Genomic DNA, 19,677 nt, shown 5'->3' on the forward strand with positions numbered 1-19,677 from the left:
TTCTTGCACTTACATCCAAAACTCTAGAGGGCGCCAACAGTGGCTCGACCCTACAACACGGAAGTTATTATGTTGTGTAGCAATACATGTGGATGCAATGCAAGTGAATTTGCACACGTGAGGAACTAATCATGGCTCAAACACAAAGCAATATAAAGAAAACCTCTTCTAGAGACTTGTTGGCCTGTGGCAACGGAAAAGGTGAGACATTCTTTAAAAGAAAAAGAGACTCGATTCCAGGTTTACAGAGGAAATTAACTAGAGTCTAACAGATCAATTCAGACACGTTCTTGTATCGGATCACTCAAGTGATTAGAAAAAGTTATTAATTTTCTGGTTTCATTTATTGGGCGATTGACTGACTGAAAACTTGGTCAATTTAATTTCTTTAAACTGTTTAATTATTTGAAACATTTATCACATGTCCTGCAGTGAAGCTCTAATCATGGTCTTGATGCTTTTCCATGTTCTGTGTGGTGGAAATACCATTTCGTTTTATAAAACTAACTAGAAGTCAATTGACATGTGGAAATTAAAATAATGTTTCTAAATTAACATTTGACCAGTTGAGAAGAATTACTCTCAAAACATAATGTAGACATGTATGTGCTTTGTTGTTACTTCTTATTTGCATTATAACCAAATATAATTTTGGGAACACTTAATCTTAAATTAATTGTTAACTTTGATTTGATTCTCCAGGAATCCAGGAGAAACTTCTGCTGAACTCGAAAGGTGCTTCAGTGCAGACAGAAAGGGTCCCCAGAAGTAGTGGTGAGTATGTTCATGTCATCTGTTGGGTTATCTTTAATGCATAATTGCTATAGTCTATTACATAAGAGTGTATTTTTTCTGTGTGCTAGTCTTGGACAAACTGCAAAGTTTCCTTCCCCAAATCGCCCAAGCCAATGAGTCTCTAAGACAACAGATGGACGAGGCTCCTGCTGGTTTCTTTGACATTGAGAGTGTGGAGGACGCAGAGAAAATCATCGAGATGGTGCGTCTGGTCTCACCACCAGCTGTAGTTCATCTTAACATGTCTAAATATAACAATATTTCACTTTTTCTATGATAATCAGATGTGTTTGCCTTGCAGGACGTGGCTCTGGTTGAACTGGAGGATTCAGACAGCAGTGAAGAGGATGAGTCGTCATCATCATCATCATCAGAGGAAGACCGCTCAGAGGACGAGGTACAAACTGTCACCGCAAAGACACTCAAACTTCCAGGTGACAGAAAGAGAAAGGCCAACATCCAGGTGATCGGGAAAGAGGGCGAGTGAGACAACACATACTGCCAACTGGAACTCTGGGAGACGGCTGGACTCACGCCAGGCCACTTCTGTGCCTATTAAAGAAATAGATAACCCTTCCAAGTTTGTTGTTGTTTTCAATGAGCACAGACCAGTGATTTTATTTCCTGGTGAGCTGGCAGACTGACATTTCATGTTCTTTGGAGATGTTTTTATCCAAAAGGTGGTTTAAAGGAATAGTTCACCAAAAACTGAAAATGTACTCATCCTCAGGCCATCCAAGATGAGTTTGTTTCATCATCTTGACAGATTTTGAGAAATGTAGCATTACATCACTTGCTCACCAAAACATTAATGGATTAATGATGGATTTGTTTATTACAAACATGCAACTTTTTTTGCTTCACAAGAGATCGATTGATGCATTGGAGTCATTTAGATCACTTGTGGATTATTGTGATTTTATCAGCTCGCATTCTGACGGCACCCATTCACTGCAGAGGATCCATTGGTGAGCAAGGGATGTAATGCTAAATTTCTGTTCAAATAAAGAAACAAACTCCTATGAAAGGGTGAGTACATTTTCAGCATATTTTTATTTTTGGGGAGACTAAAAGTCACTCTTTTGTGTTATCTCAGTTGAGTATACTTGAAAAATGGATTGTATTCTGGTATTGAACTTTTATTATAGTTAATGTTTCAATAAAGCAAAACTAAATTTTATAATTTACATTCTTTATTGTAAAAATGGTTTTCCGACATTGTTTGTAGTTGCTATAAAATTGAAATACTGTTGTGTGTAATGACTGTTTGGCAATATGACACTTCCAGTGTGACTGACAGCTTATACAGAACCTAAAATACTCATATTATCATCTGCATATGATAATATTTCATCTTTTGTCAAATGCATGTCATTGCTCGAAGTGTTCATGCATAACAAAAGCATCATGAATCTTCAGCGAACATTCGGCAACAGATATTTTCAGTCATTTTAACAAGAATGTGTCAGAATAATTGACATTGCATTGAATTCAAGAGTAAGTTACTATTATTTCCCATCAAGCATGTCCAATATTTTTGAACAAAATAAATAACTTCCTTTTAAAAAGAGCAGTTTATATAATTTCCCTTTCCAATCATCTGTCTGGAATGCAAAATTAAATATATAAAATAAGACGTTGTCATATCCTCTAATGAAATATATACAGTTATGCTAATAACAATGAGTGATATGAAAATGCTATGCATAATTAAAACCCTTGAGGTGTACAAATATGGTAATACAGATTTCATAAAGTGGCAGTGATGCAACATGGCTTTTAAATATAAGACTACATATGTAAAACTAAAGACAACTGGCTGAATAGCTTAAACTGAAACATGCTGAGGCCACAAACACCACCATTTAAAATTAGGGGTCAGTTTTTTTTTTTTATATATAGAAATAATACTTTTATGCAAGGATGCATTAAAATAATTAAATGTGACAGTACTACTAAGACATTTCTAATGCTACAAAAGATTCTCATTTCAAAAAATGCTGTTCTTTTGAACACTTTCCACAAAAATATTAAGCAACATAACAGTTTCCAACAATTGATGATAAATATTTCATGAGCAGCAAACCAGCATATTAGAATGATTTCTGAAGGATCATGTGACACTGAAGACTGCAGTAATGATGCTGATAATTCAGCTTTGCATCAGAAATAAATTACATTTTAATGTATATTGAAATAGATGCTTCACAATATTACTGTTTTTACGATCAAATAAATGCAGCCTTGGTGAGACCTCTTTCAAAAACATAAAATCTTACTGTCCTCAAACTTTTGAACTGTTGTGTAAATAAGGAGTTTTGTCCTAACCAGTTGTGATATGAGCAACAGGACATTTTTTGCTTACTTGGTTTCAGCATCATGCAGCAGTTTCACGTTCAGCGTGAAGAGACAAATTACTTGTCTCTGGAAACATTATTAGGAAACACTCAAGATCACTATAGTGTTGTGGTTACTTCCTGAAACGGCCTCAGTCTGATAATTCACTTTACCTCAGTATGATACCTCAGTGTTTACTAGTTAAAAATAATGCTTGATCTGATTTGTGGCTGATTCTGTGTCTTTAGGTCCACTTGGAGGTCTTTTGCCATTTTTCCATTTTAAAACGTATTTGTATTTGTCCCACTCCAAACATTTTCAGAAAAAAGGGCGATAAAAAACGTAGGCACATCAGTGTAGTCATGGCAGGAAATGCTTTTTCTATCAAACCTGCTTCAAGAGCTGCCACTTCAAGCTGCAGTCACGGGCCATGCAGTCTTTTCCACCACGGGTTTCATTCAATACTCCACCGTCACAGCTTTAGTCCGCAGGTACTCGTGCAGGGCTTCTTCACCTGTATACACATGCATGCTCATAAATCTGCTTTTAAATGATACAGAGTAATGATACAGTGAGTTTTGTTCACTCTTACCAAGGTCTTTCCCAAACCCGGACTGTTTGAAGCCTCCAAAGGGAGCTGCCACATCGGTTTTGTTGTAGGTGTTGATGAACACGGTTCCCGCCTCCAGTCTCTCGCTCACATACATGGCCTTGTTGATGTCACGGGTGAAGACTCCAGAAGCCAGGCCGAACTCTGTGTTATTGGCTCTGCTCAGAACTCCATCTACATCACTGATTAGCATCAAAAAATCATATTAAATGCTGTTCTAATGAGCTCCTGCCTTGGATTTAGATCATCTTGCAGGTCTGACTGCCACAAAAAGTCCTACTAAGGTCCCAAAAGCCAGCTCACCCATCTTTGAATTTGGATACCACCATAACAGGGCCAAATGATTCCTCTTTGGCGATGAACATGTGGTCCTCTACATCTGTGAAGACTGTGGGCTCCATAAAAAAGCCTGTAAGCATAAATGGGCAGAAATGGAATAACTAAATTATTAACCAAAACTACTAAAAATAATGCTGCCTGAAATAAATAAGTACTTAAAATACTAAAACAGGAAGAAAAAAAAAACTAATAAAAATGACAAAAGCTCATAAAATGACTAAAACTACTGAAATGAAATTGAAATTAAAAAATGTAAAATAAAAAAAGAGAAATTGTGCAGCTAACTGAAAAAGGTTACTTAAAATTACTAAAAACTAAACCTAAAATAAAAAATAAAGCTAAATTAATATACAAATGTTAAAAAACGTATATGACAAAATCACAGCAAAATTACTAAAACTTAAACTAATTAAATTGCAACACTTGAACGTGCTGAAATAAATATTGATAAAACTAAACAAAAAAGCTAAATATAGGAAATAGAAATGTATTAAAAAAACTAAAAGTGCCACAAAATCAGTACAACTTAAAATCAAAAAAGAAAAGCCAATTTATATGTTAAGAAATACTATTATAGCATCTAAATTATTCTAAAATAACACTGGGAATAATGCATATATGATCAAAATTGCCTTATTTACATTCAAAAACATTTACAAAACAAATTTATGTTCACAAACCCTTTTAAATCATGGGTGTCTGGTTAGATTGGAGGTCTCACCTGGTCTGTCCACCTGTCTCCCGCCATACACAAGCGTTGCCCCCTCCTTCACGCCGAGCTCACAGTACTCCACCAGCTTGTCCAGGTGAGCCTTGTGGTTCTGAGGTCCGTGATCAGTGGAGCGATCCAAAGGATCTCCAATCTTCATCTTTTTGATTTCCTCAACCTGAGCCCACAAACACCCACCAGTATGTCATCATCTAGAAGCAGCTCGCAGGCTTTAATATACAATCAGTATGTTCGAAGGAAACACGTACCACTCTCCTGATGTACTCGTCATGAATGGACTCCTCAACAAACAGCCGGCCTGCAGCAATACAGTTTTCTCCCTTGTTGAAGTAAACAGAGCTCATGCCCTGCAACGTCCACACAAACACACAGTAAGCTCAAGACGACGATGATCGTGCATCTGTAACTTTTGACACTAGTTGTCTTCTCTCACCATTCTCACTGCTTTGTCCATGTCGCAGTCGCTGAAGATGATTAGGGGAGATTTACCGCCCAGCTCCAGAGAAACCTTCTTCAAGTTACTGACTGCACAACTGCAACATAAACAACAGAAATCATCAGCTGGAGGCTCTTTCGAAGCACTGTATAAGAGTTTGAATGATTGACTGTCATTGTAATCAACTATAGTGTTGACTTTATAGTTATATTACATGAATGGGACTCACCTTTTCATGATTTGTTTGCCTATGGGAGTAGAGCCGGTGAAACCCAGCTTACGGATATCAGGGTGATCGGACATCCTCTGCCCGACCAGACCACCTGAGAGAAAGAGATGACCGAAATGTCAGTCATCACAGGGAGTAAGAAAGTTAAGCGATAAATAACACTGATCTCATCTCAGGGACAACATGATCCTTTAAAACTTCACAGCTTAACCCTTTTTTGTTTGGAATATACATAAATGCTTTAATGGAATGCTTTAACAAACAGACAAGCTGGACATTTCTGCGTTTGAACCTTCTGGAATGTGTTGTCCCATAGGTTTTGATTGTAAGTGCAAGATCTGTTTGTTTATACAACTCAAAAGATGAGTCGAATCCTGATACCTGATCCTGGTACAATGTTGATGACTCCTTTGGGAATGCCAGCTTTGACTGTCAACTCAGCAAACTTCAGCGCGGTTAGTGGGGTTACCTGGAAAAATCAAGAGAATTTAAGTCTAGTTCCAGTAGTTTGTGGTTTTTGGACAATAAATCATATTTTGTTTATTGTTTCTGTATTGTATATTTTTATTTTATATAATTCAGTTGTTATTTAATTAATAGTATTTGTACTTTAATTAAAATATAGTATATGTATTAATTGATATATTATTAGATAAAATATATGCATGAATATAAATATATATAAAAATACAAACATAAAATCAGCAAATCTCACTGTGGTTAATATATAGAGAAAATATCAAAAGAATTAAGAATACAGTCTAGTTTGTATCCAATGTTCTGTTTTTCAGAAAATAAATAAATCTTTTTTTGTATATTGTATTATTTTTATAATTAAATTTTTATTAATTTATTTAATAGTATTTTTACTTTATTAAAATACAGAATGCATATTCATTTATATCAATAAATATATTGATATAAAAAATAAATATATAAATATAAACTAATAGCAAATATCAGTGCCGTTAAAAGAACTAAGAACGTATGCTAGTCTAGCTAACAAGCAGAAATTTTTAGTTTTTCTCAAAAAGTAAGTCAAAAAAGTATTTTGTGTATATTGTATATATATATATATATATATATATATATTTTTTTTTTTTTTTTTTTTTTTTTATAGTATTTTTACTTTGTTAAAATATAGTAGGGGAGAATGTAGAAAGAATATCAAAATAATTGAGAATATAGTCTAGTTTGTTTTCAGTTTTCTTTTTTAAATAATAATTAATATCTCACATAATATTTTTCTCATATTGTATAGTGTATATTTTATTAGCAATAATAATATTATATATATATATATATATATATATATATATATATATTCAACTAATAATATTTTTTGTGTTTTACCTGAGCAGGTTTCAAGACGAGTGTGTTTCCCGCCGCCAGACATGCTGCACTCTTCCATGCCAACATCATAAGTGGGTAATTCCAAGGAATCACTATGGCACACACACTGAGACACAAACAAACACCATCTTACACATTTATGCTAATCAAATTTGCATACACTCACACACTCGTTTACGATCACTCACCCCAGAGGCTCTTTCTTTGTAAAGGTGAGGTTGCGATTGGGTCTGGCCTGATTGATGGGTATCGTTGAGCCCTGCGAGGAACAGGACATGATGCGTCAGCGACAGAAAATTATAAAATGAAGGCCTGAGTGAACACACACACACACACACACACACACACACCTGGATCTTGTCGCACCAGCCAGCAAAGTATCTAAACGTCTGAATGGACATGCCAACGTGTGTTTTCAAGGCCAGAGTATAAACGGCACCAGAGTCAATCGTCTCAATAGTTGCCAACTCCTCCTGGTGTTCCTCCATCAGGTCAGCCAAACTACACACAAAAGAAGTCAAAAAGTTTCCATTTTATGCCCAACAGGAAGTTCTCTGAGAAATCAATTCTAGATCAAATGATCTCACTGTATTACTATTTGTTTTGCAAATGAGTTTGGCTTTTCAAATATTGGCCCAGTGGCTCAATAAAGTCAACAAATCTCTCGAACACATCTTACCGGTAGAGCAGCCGTCCACGGTCACGAGGGTTCATCTTTCCCCAAGGTCCATTGTCGAAGGCCTCTTTGGCTGCACTAACCGCTCTGTCCACATCCGCCACGGATGCATAGGACACCTTACAGATCACCTGAAACACAACACAACCATTAGTCATGCCAGAGGTGAGTTTGTGTATGTGTTTGAGATGACTGAACATACCGAGCCATCTGTTGGGTTCACAGTGTTGTATGTCTTTCCATCTTCGGCATCTTCGAAGTTGCCGTTGATGAAACATTGATATGGCATCTTCACTGTCATGTTATTGACGTCTTTTGTCATGTAGTCGATGACCAGCTCCTCCTCCTGGTCTTCTCCGCGCAAGCGGCGGACGAACATCTGGATGAAGCTCTGGAAGGTGGTGGCCATGTAGACATCCTCATTCTGAAGCTGGACTCCACCGCATTTCTGCTTCACCTCCTCCACCAATCTAAACCAAACAATCACAATAACGCAGTATCCACTTATAATGTTCATAAAAATTCTTCAAAAAACAGTCATAATTTAGTTTTCATGATCATATTCCACCGTCTTACAATTAAACAAGCAGTTTTTGACTTTAATAAGACTTGTTGTGATTGGCTAACCTGTGAAATTAACTCAAAATACTTCTGCATGATAAATACTGAATCAATATCGAAATGTATACATGGTATATCATGTTAATGTTATCATGGTTGTGACATCAATATCAGTATTTTTTGCCTCTTGGTTTCAGTGTTGTTAACTAAAATGAAACATTTTACAAAATTATTAAATGTCAGTGATTGAAATAAAGCTGAAATAAAATAAAATATAATATGAAAAAAATTAACAAAATAATTAGAAATATTGCATAGAAACTAATAAAAACAATTAAGCTTAAATACAAAAATACTAAAAGATAAATAGAAATAAAGATGAAAAATAAATCAAATAAATGAATACAAAAAAATAAATAAATAGAAATATATAAAAAAACATTTAGTAAAACAAACTAAAACAAAAATAAAAGCTAATTTAAAATATAAAAATTATAGAAATAAATAAGATAAACAAGATAAATAAATAAATGATGGTCAGACCCACCTGACTACATCCATAGAAGCAGCTCCGGACTTAAAGAAATCGGTTGTGTCATCAATAACTGGAACATTACTCAGAATACCTTTCCAGATCGCCTAGACAAGTATAAAACAACATAAAAATGACACAATTGCTTGAATATATACTGCAATACATTTCTGAGGCACATAAACATTCACATACCCTGATTTCCTCTGCCATTTTCTTCTCATCGTCTGTGAGATCCAAACTGGCAGCCTCATCTGACGAGAAGTATTTGGATGCAGGAATCATCTTTCCATCCTCAAACTGCAGGTTCTTCACCTGGAGCTGCACAGTGATATTGTATTAAAGAAATTAATTCTCTTTATTATGAATTTGTAGCACCTAATGCATTAAAAGCCTAGAAGCTAAGTAAATAAAAGAGCAGAAGCTAACCGTTTTTCCATCAGACCCAAACAGAATAAGCCCAGATTTAACAATGAGTCCAGGCTGAGACGCCCCTTCCACCTCGATTGGCTGACCTGGAGGCACTGACCCGCTCAGCATTGATGAGCTGTACAGGGTTACTGACTACACAACAGAACACACACACATATTACTATAAAGTAAAAACATCACCCACTTAACATCTTACAGCAGGACCATCAGAATTAGTCAGTCTTGAGGTGGTCTAAAATGAGTTTTTGATACCAAATATGAAGTATCTTTTTGTTATGGTCCCATTTCGATCAAGATTCAAACAAACTATGTGTTTAGATAATGCACCTTTCCATCAATGACAACCCAGGCACCTGGAACTTTATCATGACCACGGATCCAGTTATGGATGACCTCTGCTGGCTGAGCCATATTCACCTGGAGAAAGAGAGGCAAAGACAGATAAAATGATGTTCACTTCCTGGACCCTCTTTGCTTGCCTTTGAAAACCCTAAGCTTAATTTGGACTGATTAACATAATTGTCTTTGGGTCTCACCTTAGCATTGGATTTCTTTTGGATTCCCTCATAGCTGGCTCCTTCTTCAGACTGAGGGATCTTTGGAGCTTTGCTGTCTGCAATGAGCTGTACAGCTTCTACCTATATGGAAGTTAACTCAGATTCATGAACCTCATAGGAGTCACAATCTAAAATTTAGTTTGCATAAAATAGTCATTTTGAATATTTTCTTCATAGTTACCATGGCCTTGATGCCCTCTGGAAACAGAAAGCGGTTATAAAGTGTGTCCACGGTATCGTTGGGCTCTACTGGACATTCCTTTTGCAGCAGGATGGGGCCGGTGTCTAAACCATCATCAGCCCAGAATATACTAAATCCTGCTTTCTTATCACCCTCGATTAGTGTCCTGCACACACATATTTAAATCCATTTAATTTAAAGGAATAGTCCATCCAAAAATAGTAAATTTCTAAAAATCTACTCACCCACGGTAATCCATGATTTAGATTAATTTGTTACTTCATCAGAGCATCACTTGCTCAGCAATGGATCCTCTGCAGTGAATGGGTGCCATCAGAATAAGTCCAAACACCTGATAAAAACATCACAATAATCCAAAAGTAATCCACACTCCAGTCCAGCAATAAATTCTTGTGAAGTGAAAAGCTGCATGTTTGCAAGAAACAAATCCATGCATCCATAATCCATAATAAAGCTTCACATCAAAATCTAACAACTAATTGTTTGGGACTGTTTTGCTTGTAAACAGTGCTTGATCTGTCCATATTTCACTCCTGATTCAGATAAGATGAGTTTTTCACAGGAGAAAGCATTATTATAAACAAAGCCCTTTCCTTTGCTGGAAGCAACAGCCTAAAGTTAGACACATCTTGATGGATTTGTTTATTACAAACACGCAGCTTTGCACATGTTAGTTGATGGACTGGTGTCGCACGGATCACTTGTGTATCATTGCGATGTTTTTATCAGCTGTCTGGACTCTCATTCTGACGGCACCCATTCACTGCAGAGGATCCATTGGTGAGCAAGTGATGTAATGCTAAATTTATCCAAACTGTTTCTTCCAATGAAGAAACAAACTCGCGTACATCTTGGATTACCTGAGGTAGGGGTGGGCGATATGGGAGAAAAATCATATCACGATTTTTTTTTTTAAATATCATGATTCTTTGTCTGAGCAGTACAGCCAAACTAATTTATCTATTATAAAGACAAATCCTTTCAAGGTAACAAAATATAAAAAAGAATGGCAGATATTTAAGCCAAAGTGGGCGAAGATGAAAATCTTTATTATTTTATCTTTGTTATTAAAAAATAAGAACAAAGATACACATTAAAAATACACATAATATACAAATAAAACAAACAGTGTTTAATTTTCAGGTACAATATTCATATTTAGCAGAAGCATTCAAGAAATTGAATGAACAAATACAAATATTCCTATTAAAGTAACTTTTTTTCTCTTTGTGTTTTGTTGTTTTAACATTAAAGAATAAAAATTTTGTCATCTGTTTGTCGATTCTGTCATAGTGTTTTATATTTATTCCATTTGGTTACCCACATTCTTCAAAATCTTCTTTTGTGTTCAGCACATGAAAGAAATTAATACAAGTTTGGGACAACATGTGAGTGAGTAAATAATGACAGAAATTACATTTTAGGGTGAACTGTCCCTTTAATGAAAGTCGGCTGCATGTTTAGTTCTTAGAGTGGGATTGCTGTTGATGTCTCCAGCCATGAGACCTGCACGCGTATCTAAAATACAGGCACGCATCCGTTTCTGTTTCATTCCTCCTGACCGCCAGAGGCGGTGCTAAGCACTAGTGGATAATCACTGCGCCAGCTAGATAGGTTGAGAAAAAATAACAACATTCACGTAATGACATCGACCGAGATGCGAGGATATAAACCACAGCAGCTCGATGCCCAGCCTTTTTCGCTTTCTCGCTTATGATAAGTTGGTTTAGCGTTGTCCCGTGCAGCTTACCTGAGTCGCGAGGTGCTTTGCACTATCATCAAGATGGATGTTTTTTGGACTGTCTTCATTACGTGAGTACACAGTTTTGCATTTAATCATTGTGTCGGCGAAACCCTGTGCTTCACGGTACTATACGGTAGCTGGTTTCGACCGCACATAGGTAGCGTTCCCAGCTGACCTATTTATCATTGATTTCGCTGCTTACTGTCATGGATCACAGCTCTCATTTCTCCGTTTCTTCACCGAGTTGTAAACTGTGCCCGAACACACTTCTTCCCGATGACGGACACGATCTCTGCCCGTCATGTTTAGGGATTCAGCATCTGAAAGAAGCGTTGACTGATCCGTGTTTGTATTGTGCCATGCTGTCGCTGTCAGAAACACAGCTGTGTCTTGCAGAGCTAGATCCTAACTCGTCCGCTAGCCTCGCACAACCGTGTATAGCGCCACGACACGCTCAAAAACATCGCACATCAACGGCTGCTGGTGTTCCACCGACCAAGAAGAAATCTTTACCAAAGACAGAAAATTCGCTATCGAAGACTGTTGCTTTTCTTTCTTCAGAGATGGCAGAGATGAAACGCCTTCTCCAGTCATTACAACCCCCGGTACCAACCGCACCTACTAAGACTGCTTCAGTGAACGAGAGTGATTTCCAGCCTCCAGATATGATCGATTTAGACACTCTCTCCACTCTCTGAGTTGGTGGATCCTGCCATGCAACCTGGCCCCCCACAGGAGGCTCTCTCCAGCCTGTCTGCTGCTGGTGGTTCAAGCGGTGGGTCTGTACATTCATCTAATGCAGGCCAGTCTTCTCTTGATGACATTCTCTCAATTCTGCAGATGGCAACGGCTCGTTTAGGTCTTGATAGATCTGTTCAGCCTGCTCAATCTAATGTGTTCTTCAGGCAAAATCCTGATACTACGTTTACCATGCCACAATTTAAGGATTTTGTTACTGAATTCTCCAGTGCATTAACAAGCTCCAATGCACCGAGGAGGAGGACGAAGTCAGCCGTACTCTGGCCTCAATGGCTGTGGCTGATTCTATTGGGGTGGGTCGGGCACCTGAAATTGAACAGCCAGTAGCAGCCTTGGTGGTATCACCAGACGGAGCGCTTAGAGTGCGTTGCCCAAGTGCGCAATGTGGTCGCACAGACACATTAGTGAAAAAAGCAAATGAGTCCATAGCCTACATAACCCGAGCAGACAATACCATTTGCCAACTACTGCTTGCCTGTAACGGAGTCAGCAAATGTTGATCCCTCTGTGCCTCAGTTTTTACAGACTGCCCTATTGACTATGGGTCATGTGAAGCGTGAAATTGGTACAGTGTAGGCGACCCTTTTAACAGCAAGACGCCAGGTATGGCTTGCTCAGGCAAGATTGTAAGAAGACATTGAGAGAACTACCAATTGTACCGGGACATTTCTTTGGCCCCAACATTTCTGAACTATTAGAAAAGAGAATGAAGTTATCAGAGGCCACACGACAGTTAACTCAGACCCCACGGGCTACCTCCTTTAGGATGCCATCGACACCGGCTCACCCACGTTATTCAAGCTCGGAGCAGCGGTTGCGTCACCACAGCGGTCCGCAACTTCAAACGCAACAGCGACATAGAGTGGCTGAAGAGACTCAGTCACGCCGCCCTTTTCCCCGCCACCATCAAGGAGGGCCACGTCAGCGCCCCAGCTGCCACATGTGTGATTCCCTTAGGGTTGCTACACCTCAGGCCCCTTCAGAGGTGGAACAACAGCCTAGGGGCTAAACTCAACGAGACATCATTATCGCATGATTGTTATCACTCCTGCCTGTGTCTGAGCACTGAAACCCTGGAAACGGGTAATGTTTCTGAGGGCTGGAGTATCACTAGGGGTGGTGTCTTCTCGTCGAGAAGTGATCACAACCGATGCTTCGCTAACAGGTCAGCAAAGGAGGCCTTAGAACATGTCAACGTTTTAGAACTGAAGGCAGTGTATCTAGCACTACAACGCTTCCTACCACATCTGTTAGGCCACCATGTGCTTGTCTGGTCCGACAACACGTCGACAGTCTTTCATTTGAATCACCAGGGGGGCACCAGGTCTCTTGCTTCCTAACAGCTAACTCGCAAGATCCTCAGATGGTCTCAGGGCCGACTGGCTTCATTAAAGGCAATGCATCTCCCAGGATTGGACAATCAAGTGGCAGATGCTCTGTCCAGAGATCTACTGTTTCCGGGCGAATGGAGGCTTCACCCGGATGTGCACCCGGAACAGTTTGGCAGGGCAGAGGTCGATCTATTTGCCTCAGAGCTAACCACGCATTGCCGCTGGTTTGCGAGGACCGAGACATCCAGCCCATTGGGACAGGATGCATTAGCTCACGAGTGGCCGAACTGCCTATTGTACGTGTTCCCTACTTTTCCACTTCTATGGGAGACCCTACATCGAATATTCATGTCCAAACACAGGGTGCCTTTAGTGGCACCTCGTTGGCCGGCCAGATCATGGTTTCCTCTTCTTCTGAATCTGTTACAGGGCGAACCGTGGCAGCTTCCCATGAGATGGGACCTCCTTTCTCAGCTGAATGGCCGTGTTTGGCACCCAGATCCAGCTCGTCTTCCGCTTTGGGTTTGGCCAGTGGGTCCACTTCTCAGTTAACTGATTGTGAGCCGGCAGTACTGAACACTATTGGTAACGCTAGGACTCCTTCAACATGACAGCTTTATGCTGCTCGGTGGAGGATTTTCTCCTCTTAGTGTGGGGATCAAGGATTTGACCCAATTCATTGTACAGTTCCGAAAGTGTTGAGTTTTTTGCAGCATCTGTTAGATGACAACAAGGCGGCTTCTACTTTAAAGGTTTATGTTGCTGCCATATCTGCTTATCATGCCCCGGTTGATGGTGCATCCTTGGGATCTCACAACCTTGTATGTAGTTTTCTGAAGGGAGCAAGACGTTTAAAACCTGTTCGTTCTACTCCATTTCCCGTTTGGGACTTGCCACTTGTTCTAGAATTTTGCCACTTGTTCTAGAATTTCTTTGCACACCGCAATTTGAACCATTGGATGTTGTGGATATTAAGTGGTTGTCCTTGAAAGTATCTTTCCTATTAGCCATTGCTTCTGCTAAACGCATTTGTGAGCTTCATGCCCTGTCAGTGAGTGCACCGTGCTTACGCTGGTTACCAGAGGATTCTGGGGTCATTCTTTGGCCTAATCCAGCCTTTCTCCCTAAGGTCTTGTCGCTACAATTTGTGAATCAGTCTATTCATTTAACTGCTTTTCAACCTCCTCTTTCTCCTTCCGATGCAGATGGGGGGAGGTCTCATCTTCTCTGTCCTGTAAGGGCTTTGAGGTGCTATGTTAAGTCTACTGCTCCTTTTAGACAGACGGATCAGTTATTTGTCTGTTATAGTGAGGTATGCAAGGGCGCCCCCTTGTCTAAGCAAAGATTGTCACATTGGATTGTTGAGGTGATAAAGCTAGCATATAGTAATTCTAATCAGCTTTTACCAGTGGGTGTTACTTGTCACTCTACTAAAGCTGTCTCTTCATCTTGGGCCGCCTTACGGGGAGTTTCCTTGGCGGAAGTCTGTGCAGCTGCTACCTGGTCCTCTCCATGTACCTTTGCACGGTTCTACAAGGTGACCGTGGCTGCTTCCCATGATGTGAGTTCTGCAGTCCTTCTGGAAGATCCCTGATGTTTGCAGGTGGGTGGCATTCCTCATGACTGTGTTGGTATGTGTCAACCACTAGTGCTTAGCACCACCTCTGGCGGTCAGGAGGAATGAAACAGAACGCTAGTTATGTATGTAACTGTGGTTCTGTGAATTCCGGATGACCGCCAGAGTTCCTCGTTATTTGGAATGCACAAGAAAGCATTCCGAGACTGGGCATCGAGCTGCTGTGCTTTATATCCTTGCATCTCGGTCGACATCATGACGTGACTTTGTTGTTATTTTTTCTCGACCTATCTAGCTGGTGCAGCAATTATCCACTAGTGCTTAGCACCGCCTCTGGCGGTCATCCGGAATTCACAGAACCACAGTTACATTCGTAACTAGCGTTTTCTCTCAACTGTTTACTTTCATTTTAGACATAACCAACTGAGTCTATATGTAAACCTTGTGTGTTTACAGTATTAGCTAAAAAAATAACTTAGTTGAGTAATCAGGCGCTGTTAGACAGGCTTTTTAGTTCGCGCGCTTCGGGTGTACGGGCTCAAAAAAAAAACGTGTGTCAGACCAGCGCGTGAATTAAAAGTTTAACCGGCAAGGCTAATAACACATGCAAATAATGTACTTTTGTGATAGCGAATAAGTGCAGTGTCCCGTAAGAGTAACTCTACCACGGAGTTAACACTGATGTGAATGTATGTCGCGTTGTACAGTATAGAGATGGCGGCACCAGAACTGTAATTGATAGAATGTGCGCTGTAGCGCGATACTACAATATTTCTTCAAAAGCAGATTGCGGAGACATTTTTATCGTCCACAATCAAAAATCATCATATCGCACACCCCTATAAATTTCCTTTTTGAGTGTAGTTATAAAGAATTACACCAGTTAATCTCACCAGTTAATGGCAGAGGCTCCTCTGTGTCTAGGCAGGATGGAGGGGTGATAAATGATGGAGCCGTGTTTGGGGAAGTCGATCACATTCATGGGGATGAACTGGGAGCAGAAGGGCATGACGTTTAGCTCAGCGCCCACCACTTTATATGCCTCCACCACCTCTGGGATGGGCTTACCCTTCACCCGCCACCGTGGGAACTTAAACACCGGCGTCCCGTCCTTCTCCGCCACCACCGCTGAAGGTCAGAAAGAGATTCTGAGAAGTTATATAAGGTTGCACCTGGCATATTCAGACTTTACTGAACTTATCAATCAATATACATACTTATATAACTGACCTTGTCTTTTATATCTGAATCTATAAATGTATCAGTAATAAACTGTAAGTGCAGGCAAAGTATTACCACTGTATCAACTTCAAGGGCACTGTTCACCACCTCAATACAGCCATTAAAATTGTAATCAGCACATTATGTAATCATGATTTGTTGGAGATGAATCAAAAAGTAACAATTCAGAGTGCTAGAGTACTTTTTTTTTTGTTAATTGTATAATAAATAAAAAGAAAACAAATATAGAATACAAAAAGGTTTCTCTATTTAAAGTGTGAGTTTCTTTCTTCTGATGAACACAAAAGATATTTTGAAGAATGTTGGTAACCAAATAGTTGACGGTGGCCATTGACTTCCATAGTATTTTTTTCCACACTATGGAAGTAAATGGCTACCATCAATTGTTTGGTTACGAACATTCTTTAAAATATTTTTAAAGATACAAAATAAATAAATATGTGTGTGTGTAAATATATATAATTTACACACACACACACACCTATAAATGTTAGAATTATACTTTTATAATTATAATGACAAATTATTATGCATTAATAATTTTATTGTAATACTTATCAATATGCATGCAATTTATAATTAAATGATTAATGCATAATTTTTATTTTCATTATTAAATATTATTAGATAATTAAATATTAAATAAGAGTTTAAAAAATTATAATTTTGGGACACTCAACATTGGGCAATGATATACTGAATTACTGATGTAAAGAATGAAGAACTTTACCATCTGTAATTCATCCAAACTCTTGTAAGAATGATCGTGTCTCCTCTTTGTTCTCACATATGTCACATATATCACAAATGCTCCGATCACTGGGGGACTTTTCACCTCACACGGCTTCACACCACTTTCACCAAAACAATGTGGTCATTGTGATGGATGTACTTCTCCTTCTCTGACCAACACTGAACTGCTCCTGTGCCTCACGCAAATATAAACACTCACACACAGTTGAGCTGTGAGCCAATGTGCTGCTTAGGCATGCAGCATTGTGACTGAAGTAGGACAACCTCACTTCCTCTAAGTGTTCATTACAACAATGACGGCCTTAATGTTATCCACAAACCTGATAAATTTGATTAAAGACGTTCAAAAGGGGGAGGGAGTTTCTCATTTTCCTGTTCTACATCTCTCACTTCCACTCCTGTGACACTTCCCAGCCCCCATGACACCACCACAGTAACAAAAAACGGTCAGTGCTCCACTCTATCCCACCCCCACCCATCTGACACTCACCCAGGGGGTCCGCCTTGCCGTCCTTATCAGGAACTGTGAATACGCCCACCACTTTATGGCCCTGCTTGCGGAGGTTTGTGTACACTTCCTGTCCAAACAAGCTCTGGCCAATCAAGGCCAGTTTCAGCTTATTTTGGTAGTAAGCCTGTAAGAAACAGTATTATAACGTTAAAACATTGTAAACAAGCTCACCAGACAAAACTATATGATTCACTGTAAAGTGACACAAAGATTAAAATATGAAACATAATCAATTTATAAGTCCAATTACATAATGACCCTTTGTTCTCTGAAACAAACCATTGCTGTGATATTCATATTTACCAGCTGATTTAGTGTTCAGTGTTTTATGGGACAATGACAAAATCTCAAAGTCAAAGATGATTAAAAGGCGGACTTATGGTTTTAAAATATAAACAATATATTATTATTATTGTTTTGTTATTTATTCATGTTTGAATAAATAAGACATTCAGTAAATATTCAATAAATACCAAGAAATTCTGTCATTTTTCTTTTCTTTCTTCATTTTTCAAAATACTTTTAATTCAAATAATGATAAAAACTGAAAAATATTTTTTAAATATAAATAATATATTTAATTATTGTTTGTATTCTAAGTTTATTATTATTTTTATTGTTAAGTAAATAAATTAATGCCAAACTATTTATATCAAGAATTTCAGCCCTTTAATGAGACTTTTTTTTTTTTACAAACTTTCAAATGACTTTTAATTTAGATCATGATAAACAAAAATTGTTTTAAAATACAAATAATGAATTGTACTATTATTGTTGTTGTTATTATAAGTTTATTGTTTGAATAAATACAGTATTATGCTAAACTATTTATACCAAACATATTAGCCTTTTAATGTTTTTTAAACAATCTGTCCAAAGACTTTAATTCAGAAATCACCATTGTCTGCACGAATTGCATTTTTTGTATTTGTTTTTTTAAATAACTTCACAAATCTCAACTAAAATGGGCACAAATGTCACTTTATTCCGTTCTATTTTGTATTGTTATTATTATTATAATTTTCTTTTTCTTTAAACATCTTTTAAGTTTTAATCTTTGTTTTGTGTGTGTACATATGATGCTTTGGCAATGTTGTATGCAAAACAATCATGCCAATAAAGTACTTGAAACTGTGCTGCACAAAATTAAAGAGCTGCTGGGAGACATGACCAGCTCAAGCATTGCTTACACTGTAAACATGTAGTGAAGTTTATTATGGCTTGTAGCAAGATCATGCATGCAAAATGTTTATCTATCAGTGCACATGCGATCTGAAGTTATAGTTTGTGTTCTAGTAATAGTGACATTAGTAATGTGATCTGCCTTCATATTCTCGTCCAGCTGATGCAACTCTCCACGGATCTGTCCAGTGGAAGTAATCCGACGAAGCAACGTGGCAAACAAGCCGGTTGAACTATATAGAACTAGTTGACATGCATATATAATGAATTAATACACAAGTGTAACACCTACAACATTGCATTAAGATACGGGGTTATATCAGCTGACAGCACGCTTACAATAACTATGCATGGGTAAACCCTGTATTATAATGTTATTTAAGAAAAAATTTAAAAATTATTTTAAGGTCTATGCATCAATACAGCACATTTTTCACGTATGCATTCATTCATATCTATGGCAAAATCACAATGCAGAAGAAGCGATTACTCACAGAGCTCGAGGAGAATTTCCTTATGATCGTGTTTGCCGTCCACAACATGGTGAAAATATTATAAACACTTAAAGAAAGGTTACGTTTAAAGTCCAGGGTGGTGGGCTGGGAACACGCGGTACTGTAAACTCACACCTGCGGTTCGCTGACTGACAATATGGTCAGTGTGTGGCAGCGGAACCAGACTGAACCGACGCGAGTTCAGTGCGTGCGCGCTCCCGGGACATACGTAACGGTGCCTATTCATTTAGACAGATGCGCGTAACCGTAGGAGCGTATAACCCCAGTTATTAATC

At 38.4% G+C, this 19,677-nt stretch overlaps 2 protein-coding genes across 2 annotated transcripts; one reads left to right on the forward strand and one right to left on the reverse strand.

Annotated features, from left to right (window-relative positions):
* The first annotated feature begins 54 nt into the window (after positions 1–54).
* Positions 55–2,358, forward strand: LOC306861496 (NOP protein chaperone 1-like). Its single transcript, XM_079403767.1, has 4 exons — positions 55–201; positions 703–774; positions 864–997; positions 1,097–2,358. The coding sequence occupies exons 1-4, from the start codon at positions 132–134 to the stop codon at positions 1,280–1,282; spliced, it is 462 nt and encodes a 153-aa protein (XP_079259893.1). The 5' UTR covers positions 55–131; the 3' UTR covers positions 1,283–2,358.
* LOC306861495 (mitochondrial 10-formyltetrahydrofolate dehydrogenase-like) lies at positions 1,975–19,603 on the reverse strand. Its single transcript, XM_079403766.1, has 22 exons — positions 19,382–19,603; positions 17,685–17,829; positions 16,093–16,327; positions 9,769–9,934; positions 9,567–9,668; positions 9,358–9,447; positions 9,028–9,162; positions 8,794–8,919; positions 8,614–8,705; positions 7,708–7,975; positions 7,509–7,636; positions 7,180–7,330; positions 7,018–7,088; positions 6,830–6,935; positions 5,858–5,945; positions 5,477–5,570; positions 5,245–5,344; positions 5,060–5,158; positions 4,803–4,968; positions 4,046–4,151; positions 3,725–3,924; positions 1,975–3,646 (listed from the first exon to the last, which is right to left on the reverse strand). Exons 1-22 carry the CDS (start codon positions 19,427–19,429, stop codon positions 3,591–3,593), a joined length of 2,772 nt encoding a protein of 923 aa, XP_079259892.1. The 5' UTR covers positions 19,430–19,603; the 3' UTR covers positions 1,975–3,590.
* Positions 19,604–19,677: the final 74 nt, after the last annotated feature.

This window comes from Barbus barbus (assembly GCF_936440315.1).
Source record: "Barbus barbus genome assembly, chromosome: 42".
Lineage (NCBI taxonomy): Eukaryota > Metazoa > Chordata > Actinopteri > Cypriniformes > Cyprinidae > Barbus > Barbus barbus.

Coding starts and splice junctions, on each gene's coding strand:
- LOC306861495 (XM_079403766.1), bottom strand. CDS start 19,429: ATGTTGTGGACGGCAAACACGATCATAAGGAAATTCTCCTCGAGCTCT. Junction 9,448..9,566: donor AAAAGAAATCCAATGCTAAG/GTGAGACCCAAA, acceptor CTCTTTCTCCAG/GTGAATATGGCTCAGCCAGC. Junction 8,706..8,793: donor AAATGGCAGAGGAAATCAGG/GTATGTGAATGT, acceptor ATACTTGTCTAG/GCGATCTGGAAAGGTATTCT.
- LOC306861496 (XM_079403767.1), top strand. CDS start 132: ATGGCTCAAACACAAAGCAATATAAAGAAAACCTCTTCTAGAGACTTG. Junction 202..702: donor GGCCTGTGGCAACGGAAAAG/GTGAGACATTCT, acceptor TTGATTCTCCAG/GAATCCAGGAGAAACTTCTG. Junction 998..1,096: donor CAGAGAAAATCATCGAGATG/GTGCGTCTGGTC, acceptor TTTGCCTTGCAG/GACGTGGCTCTGGTTGAACT.